Below are 19,198 nucleotides of genomic sequence, written 5' to 3'. Positions count from 1 at the left end.
ATATTCTGTGTTTAAACATCTCTCTCAAAAAAGCCTTGCTGGGGCCCCTGGGTGGCTCAGTCGGTTAAGCATCTGCCTTCACACGTCATGATCTCAGGGTCCTGGGATCGAGCCCTGCATTGGGCTCCCTGCTCAGTGGAGAGTCTCCCTCTCCCTCTGCCCCTCTCCCCCCCATTTGTGCTCTCTTTCTTTCTCAAATAAATAAAATCTTTAAAGAAATATTTTTAAAAAGCCTGTGCTTTAAAAAAAAAAAAAAAAGCCTGAGGTTATATAGCAATCTAGCTGTGATGATATCAGTCTTCTACAAGGTGTAAGAGAACTCCTTTTGTAAAACTATGAATCCAAATAAATGGCTGTTTACAAAGCTGACTCTGATGGTAATTAAAACATTACCATTTTATTTCTGAAAACGCAACTTTTTAATAGTTAATATGTTCTGTCATTGCCATGGGTCCCATCTTAACACCCGTGTCTATCCAAGATGTTATCCACCAGGTGGCAGTTTCCCATGTTGCAGGTGTGCTACCTTAAGAGGCTTAAACAGCCTCTAGGGGGCAAGTGTGCAAGTTCTAAGATGGAACTACTTTTAAGAGTTTAGGGTAAAATCTCTACAGAAGGGGAAAAGAGGCTCCCTACAGTGGTCCCAAGGTTGTGTGGTTAAGATAACAGTCAGAGATTAGAAGAACACACATCCATAAAAAAAACGGAAGTTTTTTTTTATGTAGGCAGGACTTTATAAGGAAAGGGGAAGCCAGGAGCCTGTTTATGAAAGTTCACATACCTTAAAATTAACAGGAATCCTATACTCATGATACCAGCTGGTTACAGCGCAGAGACAAACAGCACATGCAGCATCTCTCCATATCCTTCATTTAATATCAGGTAGTGCTTCAACCCAAACACACACAGGATACATACCGTAGAGAAAGGGACCTGAGGGCTTCTGAGTCATGCATGGTATGGTAGGTACAAACCTTGGCCCAGTGCAAAGGAGCAGTCAAGGGCCTGGAAGAAGGATGGTGCTGTTTCTCCTTCCCACTTCTCTTTCCTACTGGGCTTAAACTAAAGTCCATGGAAGAGAAAGCGTTTTCAATCGGTGGAACCCATGAGGCCCCATGGCCTGGGAGGGTATTTTTGGTTGTACAGTATTACAAAATATATTTAAGAAAAAAACCCAGGCCTCCCAGCAGCAACCCAAGTGTCAGCTGGTCCAGAGGTCTGACCTCTACATCTAGGGACAGGAAAGAGGGAGAGGGTAATTGCTGGGCACTGGTGTCAGTTTATGATGGAGCAGCATAAGATTTTCCCTGCCCTGTCAACACATATAAACATTTATAGCCCCTCACCCCTCAGCCCTGCTCTGCTGCAAGGAAGCCGCTGAGAGTGACAGCTGGGCACAAAGTGTCCGGTGAGACCAGTTATGGGGTCTAATGCAGTGAAGTAAGCCATTCACTTAGGACCTATTTTCACACAGAGGCAAGGAAAAACCAAACTTCTGTCTCACCCTTTAGACGGAGACATTCCAACCTATACATTTACCTGTAACAAGTGTCTTGGTGCAAAACAGGCCTTAGCTTCTGCTAAGGTTTAAAGCAAAGGAAGCATGATCCAGCTCTTCTCTTTCAGTCCAAGCTCTAGCTTTCGGCAAAACTGTTGCAAAAGATTTCTGAGAGGCAAAAAGGTCTGTGGTGAGGAAGGCAGCTATTGAAGGAATTCCAGGAGCATGAGACTGAATTTGCAGAGCTGAGTTCTGTCAGTTTCCTTTTCTACCAATATCTTCTTCCTTCAGAGCAAACTTCCTCCTTAGGACCTCAGAGATAAGGACAGCCGGGTCTTCCTCCTTCAATAAACTCCGGTTCCTGGAGACAAAATAACAGCTTGTATTTATTAAGTACTTGCTCTTGGGCAGTGTTTTGTGTCTTTGAATACATTATCTCATTTAGTCCTCACAACAGTCTTACCCAAGAAGTCTTTTCAGATGAGGAAACGGAAACAGAAGGGTTCTACAGTTTGCCCCAAATCAATAGGCGCTCAGCCAGTAAGTAGCTAATCCAGAGTCCAAAACCAAGCTAGCTGGTTTAACTAGAATGCTTTATTTCCTGAAATGGCTGTAAAATGTGGGCAAGAGTAAAGGACTATCAACCAGTTAGAGTTGGCCTACTGTGGCTAAGCTTCTGCTCCCACCTTCTGTTGCTGTCTTTTCTTACTAACATTTCCCCACGTCAGCAGGAGAAGTGACTGTGAACATGGCTATTCTGACCTTTATTATTAGTTCTGGGGAAAAGGTGTGCTGAGGATTTCCTACAACCCTGTCTGCTCATCAGAGGAGCTCTGAGATGTTTTTAATTGGAAACATATAGGTACAATCTTTTTTTTTTTAATTAAAAAAGTTTTAAATTTCTTTTTTACCTTTTGACACCCTTCACCTATTTCCCCCATTCCCACCCCCAGCCTCTGGCAAGCACCAATCTGTTATCTACAAGCTTGGTTTTTTTTGTTTTTGTTTTTGTTTTGTTTTTTAATTTAGATTCACATATAAGTGATGGTATAGTTTTCTGTCTGGCTTATTTCACTTAGCATAATGCCCTCTAGTCATTATATTGTTGCAAATGGCAAGATGCCTGGGTGGCTCAGTTGGTTAAGTGTCTGCCTTTGGCTCAGGTCATGATCCCAGCATCCTGGGATTGAGTCCCACATCGGGCTCCAAGGAGCCTGCTTCTTCCTCTGCCTGCAGCTCTCCTTGTGTGTGCTCTCTCTGACAAATAAATAAAATCTTAAAAAAAAAGGGGGGGGGAAGGGCAGAAGGAAAGGGAAAGAGAATCTTAGGCAGGCTCCATGCCAGCACAGAGCCCAAGACAGGGCTCACACACAACCCTGAGATCATGACCTGAGATGAAATCAAGAGTCAAATGCTTAACCCACTGAGCCACCCAGGTGCCCCCGACCTTTTTTTTAGAGAGGGGGAGAGAGGGAGGCAAATGGCAAGATATCAGTCTTTTTTAAGGCTGAATAATATTCCATTCTGTATACATGCCACAATTTCTTTATCCATTCATCCCCTGATGAACACTTAGTTTTTTCCATATCTTGGCTATTGTAAATAATGCTACAGTGAATATGGGGGTGCATCTATCTTCTCAAGTGAGTGTTTTTGTTTTTGGATAATACCCGGAAGTGGAATTGCTGGGTCATATGGTAGGTTTTTGGGTGGGGGGGAGGGGGAGAGAGAGAATCTTAAGCAGGTTCCATGCCCATTCTCAAGACCCTGAAATCATGACCTGAGCTGAAATCAAGAGTTAGATGCTTAACCAACTGAGCCACCCAGGCACCCCTCATGTGGTAGTTCTATTTAATTTTTTGAGGAACCTGCATACTGTTTTCCATAGTGTGTGCACCAATTTACATTCCTACCCAAGGTCACAAGGGTTCCCTTTTCTCCGCATCCTTGCCAATACTTATTTTTTATCTTTTTGATAATAAGTCTAACAGGTGTGAGGTGAAATTTGTGGTTTTGATTTGCATTTCTCTGATGATTAGTGATGTTCAGCATCTTTTCATGTGCCTATTGGTCATCTATATGTCTTCTCTGGAAAAATGTCTGAGCCCTATGCCCTTTTTTTTAATCAGACTGGGTTTTTGGTCTTGTCTTTTCATTTCTTGCTATTGAGTTGTATGAGTTCTTTATACATTTTGGATAGTAACCCTTATTGGATATATGATTTGCAAATATTTTCTCCCATGCAATAGGTTACCTTTTCATTTTGTTGATGGTTTACTTTGCTGTGCAGAAGCTTTTTACTTTGAGATAGTCCCACTTGTTTATTTTTGCTTATGTTGCTTTTAGTAGTCCGGCTGAAAATATATTATTGCCATGACCTATGTCAAGGAGCTTACTGCCTGTGTAAGATAGTGGTTGAGTTTCATTCATTTGTATGTGGCTGTCCAGTTTTCCTAGCACCATTTATGGAAGAGACTCTTTTCCCTACTGTATGTTCCTGGGTCCTTTGTTATAAATTGACCATATATGCGTGGGTTTATTTCTGGGCTCTGTTCTGCTCCAATGATTTGTTTTTATGCCAATACCATTTTGTTTTAATTACTACAGTTTTGTAATAGAGTTTGAAATCAAGGAGTGTGATGCCTTCAGTGTTGTTGTTCTTTCTCAAGATTGCTTTGGCTATGTGGGGTCTTTGGGGTTCCATACAAATTTTACGGATACTTTCTTCTAGTTCTGTAAAGAATGCCATTGGACTTTTGATAGCATTTGCATTGAATCTGTAGACTGCTTTGGGTAGTATGGATATTTTTACAATATTTTTACAATCCATGAGCATGTTTGTGTTTCCTTTAATTTCTTTCCTTGATGTCTTGTAGTTTTCCGTATACAGCTCTTTCACGTCCTTAATTTTTATCCTAGGTATTCTATTCTTTTGATGAAATTGTAAATGGGGTTGCTAATTTCTCTGATAGTCTGTCAGTAGTGTATAGAAACACAACGGATTTTTACTTATTTTGTATCCTGCAACGTTACTGAATTCCTTTATTCCAACAATTTTTTTGAGTTTTTAGGGTTTTCTGTATATCATGTCATCTGCAAATAGTGACTTTTACTTCTTCCTTTCCAGTTTGGATGCCTGTTCTTTTTCTTTTTTTTTTTTTGCCTAATTGCTCAGGCTAGGACTTCCAATATTATGTTGACTAAAGTGGTGAATGGGCATCTTTTTCTTATTCCTCATCTTAGAGGAAAAGCTTTCAGCTTTTACCCTTGAGTGTGATGTTAGCTGTGGGCTTGTCATATCGGGTCTTTATTATTTATTATGTTGAGGTATGTTCTTTCTATACCTGCTTTGTTGAAAGTTTTTTTATCACAAATGGATGTTGAATTTTGTTGAATGCTTTTTCTGCATCTATTGAGATGAACATGACTCTTATCCTTTGTTTTATTACTATGGTATATCCTATCGATTTGTAGATTGTTGGACTATCCTTGCATTCCTTGAATAAACCCCACTTGATCATGGTATATGATCCTTTTAAGGTATTGTTGAATTCAGTTTGCTAATATTTTGTTGAGGAATTTTACATCTATGTTCATCAGGGATATTGGCCTGTAATTTTATTTTCTCCTGGTGTCATTGTATGGTTTTGGTGTAAGGATAATGCTGGCCTTGTAAAATGAATTTGAAAGAGTTCCCTCGTCTTTTCTTTTTTGGAAGAGTTTGAGAAATATTGGTATTCTTTGAATGTTTAGTAGAATTCACCCAAAGAAGCCATCTACATGGTCCTGGATTTTTATTCATTGGGAGGTTTTTGATTACTGATTTAATCTCCTTACTAGTAATCAATCTGTTCAGATTTTCTATTTCTTTATGATTCAGTCTTGGTAGATTGTATGTTTCTAGGAATTTATCCATTTCTTTTAGGTTGTCCATTTGTTGGCATATAATTTTTATAGTCTTTTATCCTTTGATATCTGTGGTATTGTAGTATCTTTCATTTCTGATTTTGAGTCCTCTTTTTATGGTGATTCTGGCTAGAGTTTGTCAATTTTATCTTTTCAAAGGCCCATCAATTACTTTCATCTTTTCTATTGCTTTTTAGTTTCTATTTCATTTATTTCTGCTTTAATCCCTGTTATTTCCTTCCTTCTACTAACTTTGGGTTTCATTTGCTCTTCTTTTTTTTTCTGGTTCCTTAAGGTGTAAAGTTGTGTTATTTGGGAATTTTGTTTCTTGAGATGGGCACTCACTGCTATGAACTTCCCTCTTAGAATTGCTTTTGCTGCATCTCTTAAATTTTGGTGTATTTCCATTTTGTTTGTGTCAAGGGTTTTTTTAAATTTTATTTTTATTTATTTATTTTGACGGAGAGACAGAGAGGGGGGACACAAGCAGGGGGAGGGGGAGTGGGAGAGGGAGAGGCAGGCTGCCCGCTGAGCAGAGAGCCTGATGTGGGGCTCGATCCCAGGACCCTGGGATCATGACCCGAGCCGAAGGCAGATGCTTAATGACTGAGCCACCCTGGCGCCCTTTGTGTCAAGGTATTTTTGGTTTCTGATTTGACCCCACCCCCTGCCCAGTTGTTCAGTAGATGATGTTTAATCTCCACATATTTGTGAATTTTCCACAGATTTTGTGTAACTGATTTCTAGTTTCATATCACTGTAGTTGGAAAAGATGCTTGATATTTCAGTCTTCTTAAAATTTATTCAGACTTGTTTTGTGCCCTACCACAGGATCTAGCCTGGAAAAAGTTCCATGTGCACTTGAGAATGTATATTCTCCTGGTTTTGGAAGGAATGTTCTATATATATCTGTTAAGTCTACCCAGTCTAACAGGTCATTTAAGGCCAGTGTTTTCTTATTTTCTGTCTGGATGATCTATCCATTGATGCAGGTGGGGTATTTAAGTCCCCTGCTATTACTGTATGGTTGTTTCTCCCTTCATGTCTGCTAATATTTGCTTTATATATTCATAAATATTTACAAATGTTATATCATCTCTTGTTGGAGTGACCCTTTTATCATTATATAATGCTCTTTGTCTTGTTACAATCTTTGTTTTCAAGTTGACTTTTTCCTGATATAAGTATAGCCACCCCGGCTTTCTTTTGGTTTCTATTTATACGGAATATCTTTTTCTATCCCTTCCCTTTGTGTGTTTTTACATCTAAAGGAGTCTCTTGTAGGCAACATATAGTTTTTTTAAATTCATTTAGCCACTCTTGTCTTTTGATCAGAGTGTTTAGTCCATTTACATTTAAAGTAGAATTATTGATAAATATGTACTTACTGCCATTTTATTAATTGTTTTCTATTTCTGTAGTTCTCTGTTCCTTTCTTCTCTTGCTCTCTTCCTTTGTGGTTTGATGACATTCTCTAGTGGTATGCTTATATTCCTTTTTATCTTTGTGTATTTACTATAGGGTTTTGTTTTGTAGTTAAGATTAGCCTTAAGTATAACAACTTATATCTGTAAGTCTATTTTAAGTTGATAAAATAGTTGCCAACTTAAGTTTGATCACATTCTAAAGCTCATCATTTTTACCCACGTTTCTGATGTCACATTTTACATCTTTTTATCTTGTGTATTCCTTAATTATTGTAATCATCAGTTATTTTTACTACTTTTGTCTTTTTAACCTTAATAAGTGATGAGTCCACTATTTTTATTATCTTTCCAGTGAGAGTTATTCTTTGATATGTGTTCCTGTTACTGACTAGTGCTCTTTTCAGCTTAAAGAGGTCATTTTAACATTTCTTCTAAGGCTGATTTAGTGGTGATAAACTCCTTTGGGTTTTGCTTATCTGGAAAACTCTCTCTTTAGTTCTGAATAACTTCGGTTAGAAGTTTCCTTCTTTCAGCATTTTGAATATATTGTGTTACTCCCTCTGGCCTGCAAAGTATCTGCTGAAAAATATGTTGGTAGTCTTATGGGGGTTCTCTTTTACGTAAGTTATTTTTCTCTTGCGGCTTTTAGGGTCTCTTTGGGTTATCTTATTTGCAACTCTCTGGGCCTCCTGGATCTGGATGTCTGTTTGCTTCCCCCACAGTAGGGACATTTTCAACCATTCTATTTTCTTTTTTTAAAGATTTTATTTATTTATTTGAGAGAGAGAGAAAGTGCAAGCACAAGCGGGGGGAGGGACAGAGGGAGAGGCAGGCTCCATCCCAGGACCCTGGGATCATGACCTGATGGGATCATGACCTGAGCCAAAGGCAGATGCTCAACTGACTGAACCACCCAGGTGCCCCTCTGCCATTCTGTTTTCAAATAAGATTTCTGTGCCTTTCTCTTCTTCTGGGAGCCCTATAATGAGAACATTAGTCCATTTGATGTCCCACAAGCTATCTTTACTTTTTTTTTTCCATTCTTTTTTCTACTTGCTGCTCTGATTAGGGGAGTTCTACTGCTTTGTCTTTTAGTTCACTTATCCTTTCTTCTGTTACTCCTACTAGAGGAGTTCAGGGCAAACTAGATGAATTTTCTAGTTATTGTGTTCATCAGCTCCGTGACTTCTATTTAGTACTTCGGTGTATTTTCCACCTCTTTGTTGAAGTTCCTTGTTCATCCATTCTCCCCAGTTTGGTGAGCACCTTTATGACCTTTGAATTATCAGGCAGATTATTTATCTGTTATTAAGGCTTTTTCCAGAGGTTTTTATAAGAGAGCTAAAATTCATAGTAAAATGTTCACATCACAAGGGAACCATGGGAACAAAACCAACTCCAGATTGGGGTAGGTTTGAGTTACCTAACACATCAAAAATATCTGGAAAATAGGTGCTTTAAATTCTACTGAACTTATATACATCCTTATGAAGACATTTACTGGTCATTAGGTAGGTATAAGATCAGTCCGTCACACTTCTGAATCTTTGCTGATGTTGCTACTTTCTCATTTTTAGTCATCAACCCAGCTCTTTCCATTAACAAAGGAAAAAAGATCCCCAGACATAAGGCTCCACTCCTTGGGGGTTCTGCTTTAGTAAGTTTAAGGTGTATTTATAACAAATCTTAGCAATTCTGCTGGACAGCCAGGTTTAGAGTCTCAAATGCCTGGATTTGGAGAGCTGGTTTGCATAAGGGACCACTGTATTTTAAAGCAGAAACCCCAACTTTATGAAATTCTCCTTCCATCAAAAATAAGTCTACCAGTTTGACTGGGGGACAGAAGTTGGATTAGATGAGCCTTCTTGTAAAATTTCTAATGATTGAGTTAGATCACCCCAACCAAATGTAAAATGTTCTTTCCTCAAACTGGAGCCCCAGGTGTTATTAAGCAGGCAAGCTTTGTGAATGAAGTAATACATAGCTACTACTGAAGACATAACTTTGTAAATTCTTTCTACTAGATCACTGGCCACAGGCGACTTAAACAGTAAACACACCACCAGAGCTCCTTGTCACATACTTACAGATCTTGGCTCTGTTTCATCCGGTGAAAGTCCTTTAGGATCCCCATCATATCTGCAAAGCTGCTGGCCTTGGACAGAGAAACACAGTCATCCTCTTCAGACGAACTGCAGGTAGCTTTGTGTTCTGGTTTGCAACATTCAGGGCTGGCAGAACAAAGCAGGGGGACTGATGGAAGCTCAGGGACCTCTACCTCGGTCTCCTCGGTGATGTCACTAATGACAAAGGAAGTTGTAGAGTGGAATGAGGATCCAAAACAAGGTAAGGGAGAAGAGACATTTGAACTTCCTGGAGATAAGAAATCTGGCGTTAATGAAGCCGAAGCTGAAAGAGAAAACAATAGGCATGGATGGACATTGGGACTAGAATACAGCAGTAGTATCTTTTCCCTACAAGCAGTGCCTATCAAACATTCATTTCCTGGGCTTGACATGACATTCTAGGAGAGCCCAGGATGTTATTTGTAAGCCTGTAGAGGATTCCTCCACTACCCACTCCTCTCAGAATCTAAAGATGGAAAAGCACTGAGCTCTTCCAGTGTTCTGTGAGGGTGGAAAAACCCACCCCATAAAGGCTTAGGCTTCTAAAAGCTCCCATTCTGCAGTGGGCTATGGAGTGACAGCCCTATTTCTACCAAAGCAACAGTGACAGAACAAAGGCCAGAATGTGTCCTTTTCTCTAACTGGGCTAGTGCTTGTGACTGTGCTCCTATCTGTGACGTGAAGAAATAGCAAAAACAGAATGGTGTAGTCCTCCTAGTTTCTCAAATCTTTAAAGAATTTCCAAAACAAAAGATTTTGTTTCATTTTTCATCAACTACTTCATCTTGACTCTTGGATGACAAAAACGCAGCCAACATATAAATGGAAAATTCAAGTACAATTCCTCTATTAAACTGCCATATGAGTGAATTAAATATATGAGAATTTTACCAACAGGTAAGGTTTGGGAGCTGTGACTTTAAGTTGACAAAGTGCAAAAAAGTGAGGATGGATAGAACAAACAGGATGATAAACCCTGGGCAGCTTGGGAGAGAGCCAATGTTGGTGTTTCATGCACTGGGTCAAGGCAGACTCCCATCCATTTCCAGTGGTGGTTCTGCCTTAACTGCAGACAGACAGGTGGAGGGATAGAGAGGTAGTCTCTGGGAGAACAAGGAAAGGGAAGATATGTAGATAGGAAGACAGCTTAAAGGGGATCTCTCTCTTATTGGTGGGGAATCCTTATTTCTCAGTGAAAAGGGAAGCTGCTTGAGGGCTCATGGAAGAGGGTGTTGGTTTTTGTAGCCAAGGGAGGGAATCTGCCAGGGGGGGTCACAGGTTAAGTGAAGATTTTGTACCTAATCAAACCAGTCAGCGCAAAATGGCTGATGGAAACCATCCAAGGAGTACTACAGGCTAGCCAGTCCTCAGGACAACCCCAGAGCCCTGGGCCTTTGCCCCTCTGAACCATGGACCATCATTTTCCTACCCTTTATCCTGTACCAAAAGCCAGGGGTAAAGGAACAGCCTGCTAAATTCTGGCCCTGACTCAAGGGCTCCTACCTGCATCAGCTGCCACTATCTTAGCAATCTGGCTGCGCAGGTGGCTCAACTCATCCTGCAGCTCCGTGGTGCGGGTTAGGGCTGGCAGGGCTGGCTTCTTCAAGGCCAGAAGCCTCTCCTCGGACCCACGTAGGTTGGGCACTGAGGCATTGCGCTGCATGACAATCAAAGGGCTGGGCTTCCAGGTATGCCTCAGGGGCCGTGTGTCACTTCTGGACCAGGGAAAGACAAGTATGTCAGAGATAGCCAGCCACTGCACCCCTTCTAAAATTCCTTCACCCATTCCTACACAAGTAACACAGCCAGGCTCTGCTCCCACTCAGAGCCCATAGCTTTTGTTCCTGTTGCCCTCAGCCCCTCATAAGCACTCCCCCTGTTGCCTGCCACCTCATGTGGGAAGGAGCTCCCCATTCCCTAGCAGACCAGCTACTGCCTCAGCTACCTGACCCGGGCATATGTCTCCTCTTCATCCGCAGCAATCCAGGCGATGTCAGCCAGAGTAGGGACTGGGGGTACATCCCTCAGACACAGATCAGAGATGTTGGGCAGGGTCTACAAGGAAGCAAAAGTCATCAAAAAACATTTATTGACATCAACTGCAAAACACAAAGGAGGGGCACCTAAATATCAGGAAGGCTTCCTAGAGAGGGGAGAAGACAGTTCCTGGTTGGAAGAAGGACAGAAAAGAGTTTGTGGGATTACAAGTAGTTCAGCACACCTGGACAGAGCTGGGGGTAGAGGGTGGTTTGCAAGAGGCAGGAAAGTGAATTAATAACTTTGATTCTAAGACCAATAATGAGCCACCGGAAGATTTTGAGTAAGAATCAGATTTTGAAAGATTACTCTGGCTGCTGTGTGGAACATGCATGAGAGAGTGAAGAGACCAGTTATGAGGCTGTTATATCTTCCAAGCAAAACATGGTGGCCTAGAGCAGGATTGGGATGTATTTTTATACATAAAGTTTTATTGGAAAGTCACACCCATTCATTTATGTATCGTCTGTGTTATTTTTTAAGCTGCAACTGCAGAAGTGAGTAGTTTTAACAGTAGTTATGGCCCCCACACTAAAATATTTACTATTTGGCCTCTTAAAACATTTGCTGACCCCTGGCTGGGGCAAAAGAGTCTTCAGTGGGACTGGTGAGAGTTACCTTTCACCAGAGATGGCCACTAAGAGCACCTTGCTTTCTCCAGCTATGAGAATACAGGTACAAGGACATCAACAAGAAGTTTCTTGGGCTAGCTCTTTACAACACCTCCATAGCTAATTGGGATCTACACGGTTTTAAGCAACTCTGTTTTAAGCAAACTGGGTAATTTTAATATTTGGATTTAAATAAAAATGATTAATCATACCAAAAGAGTAAGAGGATTCCTTAAAATAGCCCCTCAACTCAGATGAACAATAACCAGGGAACAGACAAGGCTGAGTGACTTTATGTTAAATGAAAGATCAGGAGGGGGCGCCTGGGTGGCTCAGTTGGTTAAGCGACTGCCTTCAGCTCAGGTCATGATCCTGGAGTCCCAGGATCGAGTCCCGCATCGGGCTCCCTGCTCGGCAGGGAGCCTGCTTCTCCCTCTGACCCTCCCCCCTCTCATGTGCTCTCTCTCTCTCATTCTGTCTCAAATAAATAAATAAAATCTTAAAAAAAAAAAAAAGAAAGATCAGGAGGATTCAATCATGCTATGATTGTAACAAGGTAAAAAAAACACATGCATCTAGAAAAAGATGGAAAGGAACTACACCAAAACATTATTAACTATTTTGTGTGATGAGTATGTGATTATATGTAATTTATTTTCTTTTTTCACTTTTCACAATTTAATATTTTTGTATGAGTAAATTTAAAAAATAAATCAGCAAGGTTCCTTTAAATAAGGGAATTAATTTACAACAGAAATCCAGGGACAATTTCTCAAAAACCCATCTACACATGAGTTAAATTCAGATGTTTCTGCTATAGATTGGTAGATGGATCAGGAGTTGATAGCTCTAGCTTTTAGACAGGGAACCTGGGTCTCATAGGAGCAATGTGATGCTCCAAGGTTACACAGGAAAGGACTTCCACTGACCCAGAAGTTACTGCTAAAATAGGCCATGTAGGGGAAGCCTCCATTTGTTTTCCTTTCCAGAATGCTGCTCCGCTATTGACAATTAAATGAGTTAACACATATAAAGTATTTAGCACAGTGCCTGGCATACAGTATGTGCTCAGAAAATGTCAGCTAGTATTACTAATAGTATTCACGCATACTCCTGATCTGTGGGAGCCTGTGCCCTTGATCGTCCCTGCCCAGAAGCATCTGGCCAAAGGACTGAAGAGGTTATAGCCAAGTGTAGGGGCAACATCCATTGAGTCCCTCACACTCCCTAGTTGTGCTTCCCTTTGTTTCTGATGCTTGAGGCAGCTAGGACCACATCCTGCCCATGCCATTTAGGCAAACCTGGATAATTGGCAATCCGGGGCACAGCATAGCCACCCCACATCACATACTTCCAACTCCATTCCTGACTCTAATACCAACCCTGACACCATTTCTGACTCCAGAACGAGTTCCTACAATTTCACAGCTCAGCATCTGATACAGAAATTCAGCCTCCTTCATTTCTGTTTCCACTGGGCCCATGTCTTTTCAGGCATATATTTCTGTTTCCTCTGTGTAGACAGAAAGCTGAAGTACTTCTCTTGTATCCCAGTTCCCCAAATGTACATGTCTTAAGCATCTAGCCTGGAGCTGGTTCTTAACCATTAATTCTTAGAGGGAGGTAGCTGGGACTAATAAATGCTACTTAGCATTCCACTGCAGAGTGGTAGTGGTGGGGGGGGGGGGGGAGTTCTCAAAGACATGCGCCAGGCAAGAATCTGCTGCAGAGTCAGTGCTAAAGGCCCCTAGATACAGAGGTAAGCCTTAAGTGCTCTAGTAAAGGAGTAGCCAGACTTGGCCAGAAAGGAAAGGATGGGGAGTAAGGCCTCAGGGAAACATAAAAATAGGTGGCTAAGTGGTCAAGTCTTAGGGCTGGTAAGAAAAGCAGAGTTCGACTCAGTCACACAACACTCAGTGTCCCACATGGAGACCTGCCAGGGTTGCAGGCAAACACCTCAGGGCAAAGACATGGCTACTCTGGGAATCTGGCTTAGCAAGGGCCTTTGTACTACTCTGATGAACTGGACTGCAGGAGCCTGATGAAATCTTAGTCACTTAGTGGCATCAAAGATGCAAGGTTATTCATTTATGAACAGATTGGAAGTCTGCTGTGGTCATAGTTTTGTGTGCAATCAGGAAGGCACAGTGACCTGTATCCATTATATGCACTTAATAAATATTTCTTGACAAAATGAAAAAGTGACCAGGAAAGCAACCTGCCTTAGCAACACCAAGTAGTCTGGGGCACAGAAGCAGCACCATCCTCCCAGAGCTCTGAGCCTCTACTTACCCTGCTCTTTCAGTATACTTACCTCGAAGGATGCCCGGGGACATGGCTTCAGGGGCAGGTTGGTCCCAATTCTTCTCACTACACTGCGAGCAGCCCCATGTGGCTTGTTTTGCCAGATTGGGATGGTCTAAAGGAGAGAGACAAGGAGTCTCAGAGATGGGTCCAACTACTGTTCCATTCTACCCTCCTCCCTTTTAGCAGGCAGACTGAAGTCCCCAATCCCAAGGACAGGGCACTGTGTGTGGGTCAAGTCTCAATATAAGTGAGGGCAGATTCCCCAGTTGCCAGCCATTTAAGGGGACATCTGCTGCTGCCAAGGCATGGTAAATGCTGGGAGGACCCAGTGAAGGCATGAGGAATTAGTTGGGTATAGGGATCATATAGGTTACCCACCCTTCCCTCTGCCCAGAAAGGCAGAAACACACTGACTCCTTAACAGCCCCCAAGACCACACTTGTTTTTGCCTATTGGGGGCAAGCGGTGGGAGTATGTGGAAGGGTCGCCTCCAGGGGAAAGGAAGAATTAACTGGAGAGTCTCAGAATTTCCTATAGAATTTCAGCAGGCCCAGTGCTCAACCCTTCACCACAGCCCTGCCCTGGGAATGCCCCTTACCACACTGGCTTCCATTCCTGACATTTCAACCGGCTCCTGGACTTGAAGGACAAGGCAGCCACAGGGAAGCTCTGGGGGCTTGGGGAGGCTGGAGGCGTGATTCCTTCATATCAGGCCATCTTTAAGGAACATCAGATTTCTCTTCCTATGAAACAACCCCCACAGTGGAGACTCAGTGGCTACCACACAAGCCCCATAAAAACCAGGTCCTGCAGAGTTATGACTAACACCAAGGTTTCTCTGATGTTTCACAGGGGAGAAAAACAACCAAGGCTGCCCTCACTCAACAATGGCTCCAAATCCGGACCCTTGAAGGTTCTGTTCCAGACCTGAGGCATGAGCTTGGCCAACTCTGGGAGCTTCCTGATCCCTTAGGTTTCCTGAGGCATTACTTGTAGAGATGTAAATAGAACTTTCTTGGTAGTTTAAAAGCCAAATTGTAGGTACCATTCAAACCCAGCATTCATTCTTGAAGATGGGGTGTAAAAGCCCCAGCATGTGCCACCAAACCTAGTACTGCTGCGTCTTGGCAAGGGGGAGATATAAGGAAGACAACGGTAGAATAAACAACCAGCTCTTGTCAATCTCAAGTCTACTGGACTACAGGGAAGAGCCAAAAATTTTTATCCTGTTTAGCCATCTACTGGTCTTGCAGCCTTACGGAAGTCCCATAACTTTTCTGAATGTTGGTTTTTCCGTATGTAAAAAGAGGACAAGAGCTGCCATCCTAGATTACCTTAAGGATCAATCAGCGAAATAGGGTAAGATTTTAAAGTGCTTAATGAACTGTTAAAACACAACACAGATGGATGGGATCACTCCTGACTGTACTCTTCACAGCTGCTCTTATATGGTGAGCAGATGCAATCAATGAACTCATTCCCTTGTTCATCAAACATAACAATACCCACTCTTGTGTCAGGCCCCGTGCTAGGCACTGCAGGGGCTATGGAAGGAGGAAGACACACCCATGCTCTCAAGGAACGCACAATATGAGAGAAATAGGACTTGAATACATAATTCTAGCAAAGGCTGAATATCACTCTTAAGAAAGGTACACTAAGCAGGTGGCGGCCCCTGGCCCCAAGGCCTCATGGTGAGTTCAGAGGGGGTAGGAAGGGATGAAAAACAGCAACAATAGCACCGGTCCAGGACAGGAAGGCGAGAGAGGTATAAAGAGCAGAGAAAGGTAAACAGGGGGTCAAGTCATGAGGGCTGGGAATGCCCAGGTAAGAAGTCACTGGGGAGCCAAGGGCAGGCTCTGAACAGGGGATGGACTGAAACCTCCCCTGCAGGATTTCTCTTTCACCTGCGGAAGAGGAGTTATCACTCACTTTACAATACAAACGGGGAAAGGAAGCTGGAGAGAGGAAGGGAAGTGTCTAAGGTCACCCAGTGGTCACACCAGCTAGAAAGCACTTCAAGTCTGGTCTAGATGCTGCTGCCTTCTGCGTGGGCTCAACTCCGTGCAGTTCCAGCCTTTTATCAAAGTCCCTCTGTGTGCCAGGCTCTGTGCTGAATGTCAATGCCTGCCACAAGTTTCACAGAACAGTGCTTCCCTGTGTTTCTCACTCTAGACACTACAGCCACTTCCTCTCCAAACTTACCTCCAAAGACTCAGGGCTAACACCAGCCAGAGGGATCTTTCCAGGACACGTTGCTCCTGTTTAACCCCCGCCCCTCCCTATAGCCAACAGGGTGACATCCAGACCGGGTACCGGTCCCCCCCAGTCAGACCCAACCTCACCAGATCAAACTCCAAGGCCTACAATTGGGCGCCTGCACACTTGACAGCCACACCTCCCACGTTCCCCTTGCCCTTCAGCCACGCTGGCCGCCCCTCAGCTCCTACCCACACTATCCTCTCTGCCTGAAACACCAGCACCTTCTTCACCAAGCTCATTCTTCATCATTGTTCAGAGCTCAAGCGTCACCTCCCTTTCCCTGACAGACAGATCCTTACTGCCTCCCCTCCCCCAGCACCCCATGTTTCCTTCTGAGTCCTCTCACAATAGTAATTAGAACCCGCGTAACCTGCCGTCTGTCGCAGGGCAGGAGCTTCCCCCGGCACAGCACAGTGCCTGCCTAGTCCCCAGCGAGCACTTCAACGTTTGCTCACGAACGAAGGAGAACTCCGGCTTAGCCTTCGTCCCCCTGCCCGCCCCAAGTGTCATCGGCTAGAAGACTTCTCCAGGTTCTCAGCACCCCTGCGTTCCCACGACCCCTCTCCAGGCCGCTGTCATGGCCTGTTCACACACACTCTCCAGCAGGAGACTCGGGGCTCCCCTGGGGCAGGGTCTATTCCCATCACCCCGGCGCCGGGCGCCCCACCAAGGCCGCCGCGCTCGGTGGAACTCGGCGAGCGACAGCCCGCGTGGGCCCCAAGCGGCTGCACTGGGGGGAGCCGCTGCGGGGACCTTGCCCGGGACCCGCGTCCTCTCCGCCGTAACGGCCCGACCCCAAGGGGCCAAGGTCGGCCAAGTTCTCGCCGCCGGCCCTGGCGGCCCTCGGACCCACAGGCCCGGGCCCCAGAAGGAGCGAGGCGGCCGAAGTGGCCCGGCCGGCCGAGGAGCGCGGTCGAAACAAGAAGCCTCCGCTGTAGCGCAGCCACGGAAGCTGGGTGACTCGAGCGAGCAACTACCCCCCGGGCACTGAGTCCTCCCACCCTCAGCCGAGCGAGGCGGACTACAGGGGCTCCCGCGAAAGAGGAGCCGCGGTCTCCGCACAGCGCCTGGCACTAGGCCGCATCGACAGTCGGGCTATGAGACCGCGCTGCCGCCTCCGTAGACGCACTCGGACCTACTCTCACCTCAGACTCGGGCTCCGGGACTCACTCACCTCACGGCCCCTCCTACCACAGCGGGCCGCCCAGCCTCAATCGCCCTCACTTCCGCTGACTCGCCCCCGGAAGCGATCCATTGCGGTTGCGCACCGGGGGCCGCGCGCCCTCCGAAGGCGGACTGCGGCTTCGGCGGGGGCGGGGCGGCGGGTGGCCTCACGCGGGCATTCCGAGGAAGAGGACACGCCCACTGCCGAGACCACGCCCACGCTAGCCCGGCCCTTGGGAAAAGAGGACGGCGCTTGGAGATCCCCGCGGCCTAATTGGCCGCATCCGCCGTTGGTCTCCGCCTCCTTGAGGCTCTCCTCGGGTAGTCCTGATCCGACCTCTAGCGGCGGAGCTCTGACTACGTCCCTGCCCGGACCCCGGATTGTGTGGCGTCTGCTGTCTCTATGCCTAGGCACACTTAAGAATCCTCCCCCTGGCGTTCCAGGCCCTCCGGACCTACCTCTTGCCTTGCCTCATTTCGCCCTGGTTCGCTTTGCACACTTCTAGCTTCCCAGCCAAGACCCTCTGCAGTCTTCTGTCCGGCAAGAAGAGGCCTCTTTCTCCTCTGACTACTGCCCTTCAGCTCTTTGTAGCTGTCTTCTATTTTAGCCTTTATGTATCTCTCTCTCTCTCTCACACACACACACGGTAGATTCAGTGAGATAGTAAATCGTTGGGCAAGACCCCAGAGGCACTGGGAAAGAGACGCACATTCCTTTCAGGCTCACTCACCCACTCCCTCTTCCTGCTTAAACCCTCTCGGTCCTGCTCCTAGTCCTGGTCTCCATGGCATCCAGGCCTGGGTCACATGCCCTCCTCTGACCTCAGGATACAGCTGTGCCTGGCTCCCAGGCTGCAGTTCTTGGGTCTCAGGGACAGGCTGGCTTCACAGGGGGACAGGTTTGGGTAGTCACACGGGGCCTCTTGCTCAGAACTCTGTGCTTGCTTTAATGCTCTGCTGTTGCCCGCTTGTATATATGTGTGTGTGTGTGTATAAATATATATATATATTTGTATATATGTGTATTTATAATTATATAAAATATATATACATTTATATATGTGTGTGTGTATATATATAAATTAAGCAAGGGGCCCTGCAGTTTTCATTTTGCACTGGACCCTGCAAATTATATAGCTGTCCTAGCCAGAGACCTCAAGAGTTATCCACCCTGATCCTTACCATATTTCAAATGATGAGGGTTGACTTCCAGGTCCAGCTTTCTTTCCAGGATGGCAAATTATTGTTTAATCATTGATTCTCCTTCCTGGTCAATGGCAGATCTTGCAGATCCACCCTAGCTGTCTTTCCTGGGGGTGGCAGATGCTGTCTTGGTGCCCAACCCGGATCACCTCTACCCTGCCAGTGAACCCATCTTCCAGCTGCTGTGTTGGCTTCACACAGCTGCCCCCTTCCCTGGAAAACTGCACTTACAAGAGGGAGCACAGAGGCCCTAACCTGGGAATTTACTCCACCTTCCAAGTCACTGACTGACTGATACAGGGTACAAAAGGCAGGTTCTACTCTGTGGTGTGGCTTATGTTCCAGAACCCTTCTCCTGTGATCATGCCCAGGCTAGGATTTGAGACTCTATCACTGCTTAGCAACTTTCCTTTTCCCCATTCTTCGTCACTCCTTTTTATTTTTTTTTAATTTAAAAAAATTTTAAAGGCTTTTTAAAAAAAGATTTTATTTTTTTAAAGTAACCTTTACACCCAACATGGGGCTCAAACTCCCAACCCTGAGATCAAGGGTCACATGCTCCTTCAACTGAGCCAGCTAGGTGTCCCTTCTTCACTCCTTCTTATACAGGTTTTTCTTGAAGTGTACTCCCTCAAAAAAAAAAAAAAATTACCTAAT

General features: G+C 44.6%; 2 protein-coding genes across 7 annotated transcripts in view; one reads left to right on the top strand and one right to left on the bottom strand.

Annotated features, from left to right (window-relative positions):
- AUNIP (aurora kinase A and ninein interacting protein) overlaps nt 1-9,013 on the top strand; it is a 30,661-nt gene extending 21,648 nt beyond the window's left edge. Inside the window, exon 5 of the mRNA XM_006747981.3 lies at nt 8,856-9,013. Within this exon, the coding sequence (XP_006748044.2) occupies nt 8,856-8,885 (30 nt within the window). The 3' untranslated portion in view covers nt 8,886-9,013. The remainder of the gene's footprint in view (nt 1-8,855) is intronic.
- On the bottom strand, nt 857-17,818 carry MTFR1L (mitochondrial fission regulator 1 like). 6 transcript variants are annotated; one of them, XM_081817783.1, is made up of 7 exons: nt 17,798-17,818; nt 14,511-14,655; nt 13,920-14,024; nt 10,903-11,012; nt 10,461-10,672; nt 8,919-9,240; nt 857-1,859 (listed from the first exon to the last, which is right to left on the bottom strand). In XM_081817783.1, the coding sequence occupies exons 2-7, from the start codon at nt 14,532-14,534 to the stop codon at nt 1,754-1,756; spliced, it is 879 nt and encodes a 292-aa protein (XP_081673909.1). In that variant the 5' UTR covers nt 14,535-14,655; nt 17,798-17,818; the 3' UTR covers nt 857-1,753. The 6 variants fall into 6 exon arrangements, with proteins under 6 accessions (XP_081673909.1, XP_030874805.1, XP_081673910.1 ...); XM_031018945.2 differs by lacking the exon at nt 17,798-17,818 and adding an exon at nt 17,349-17,476; XM_081817784.1 differs by lacking the exon at nt 17,798-17,818 and adding an exon at nt 17,320-17,431 and having other exon boundaries at nt 8,919-9,204.
- Nucleotides 17,819-19,198: the final 1,380 nt, after the last annotated feature.

This window comes from Leptonychotes weddellii, chromosome 4, assembly GCF_054177405.1.
Source record: "Leptonychotes weddellii isolate Sample4059 chromosome 4, ASM5417740v2, whole genome shotgun sequence".
NCBI classification, from domain to species: domain Eukaryota; kingdom Metazoa; phylum Chordata; class Mammalia; order Carnivora; family Phocidae; genus Leptonychotes; species Leptonychotes weddellii.
This window is presented reverse-complemented; position numbering and strand designations above follow the sequence as displayed.

Bases quoted from the DNA above. Each gene is read 5' to 3' on its own strand.
- MTFR1L (XM_081817783.1), bottom strand. From the start codon at position 14,534: ATGTCAGGAATGGAAGCCAGTGTG. The intron at 14,025-14,510 runs GTAAGGGGCATT...TCTCTCCTTTAG, and splicing joins CAGGAATGGAAGCCAGTGTG to ACCATCCCAATCTGGCAAAA. The intron at 11,013-13,919 runs GTAAGTATACTG...GCTTCCTTGTAG, and splicing joins GTCCCCGGGCATCCTTCGAG to ACCCTGCCCAACATCTCTGA.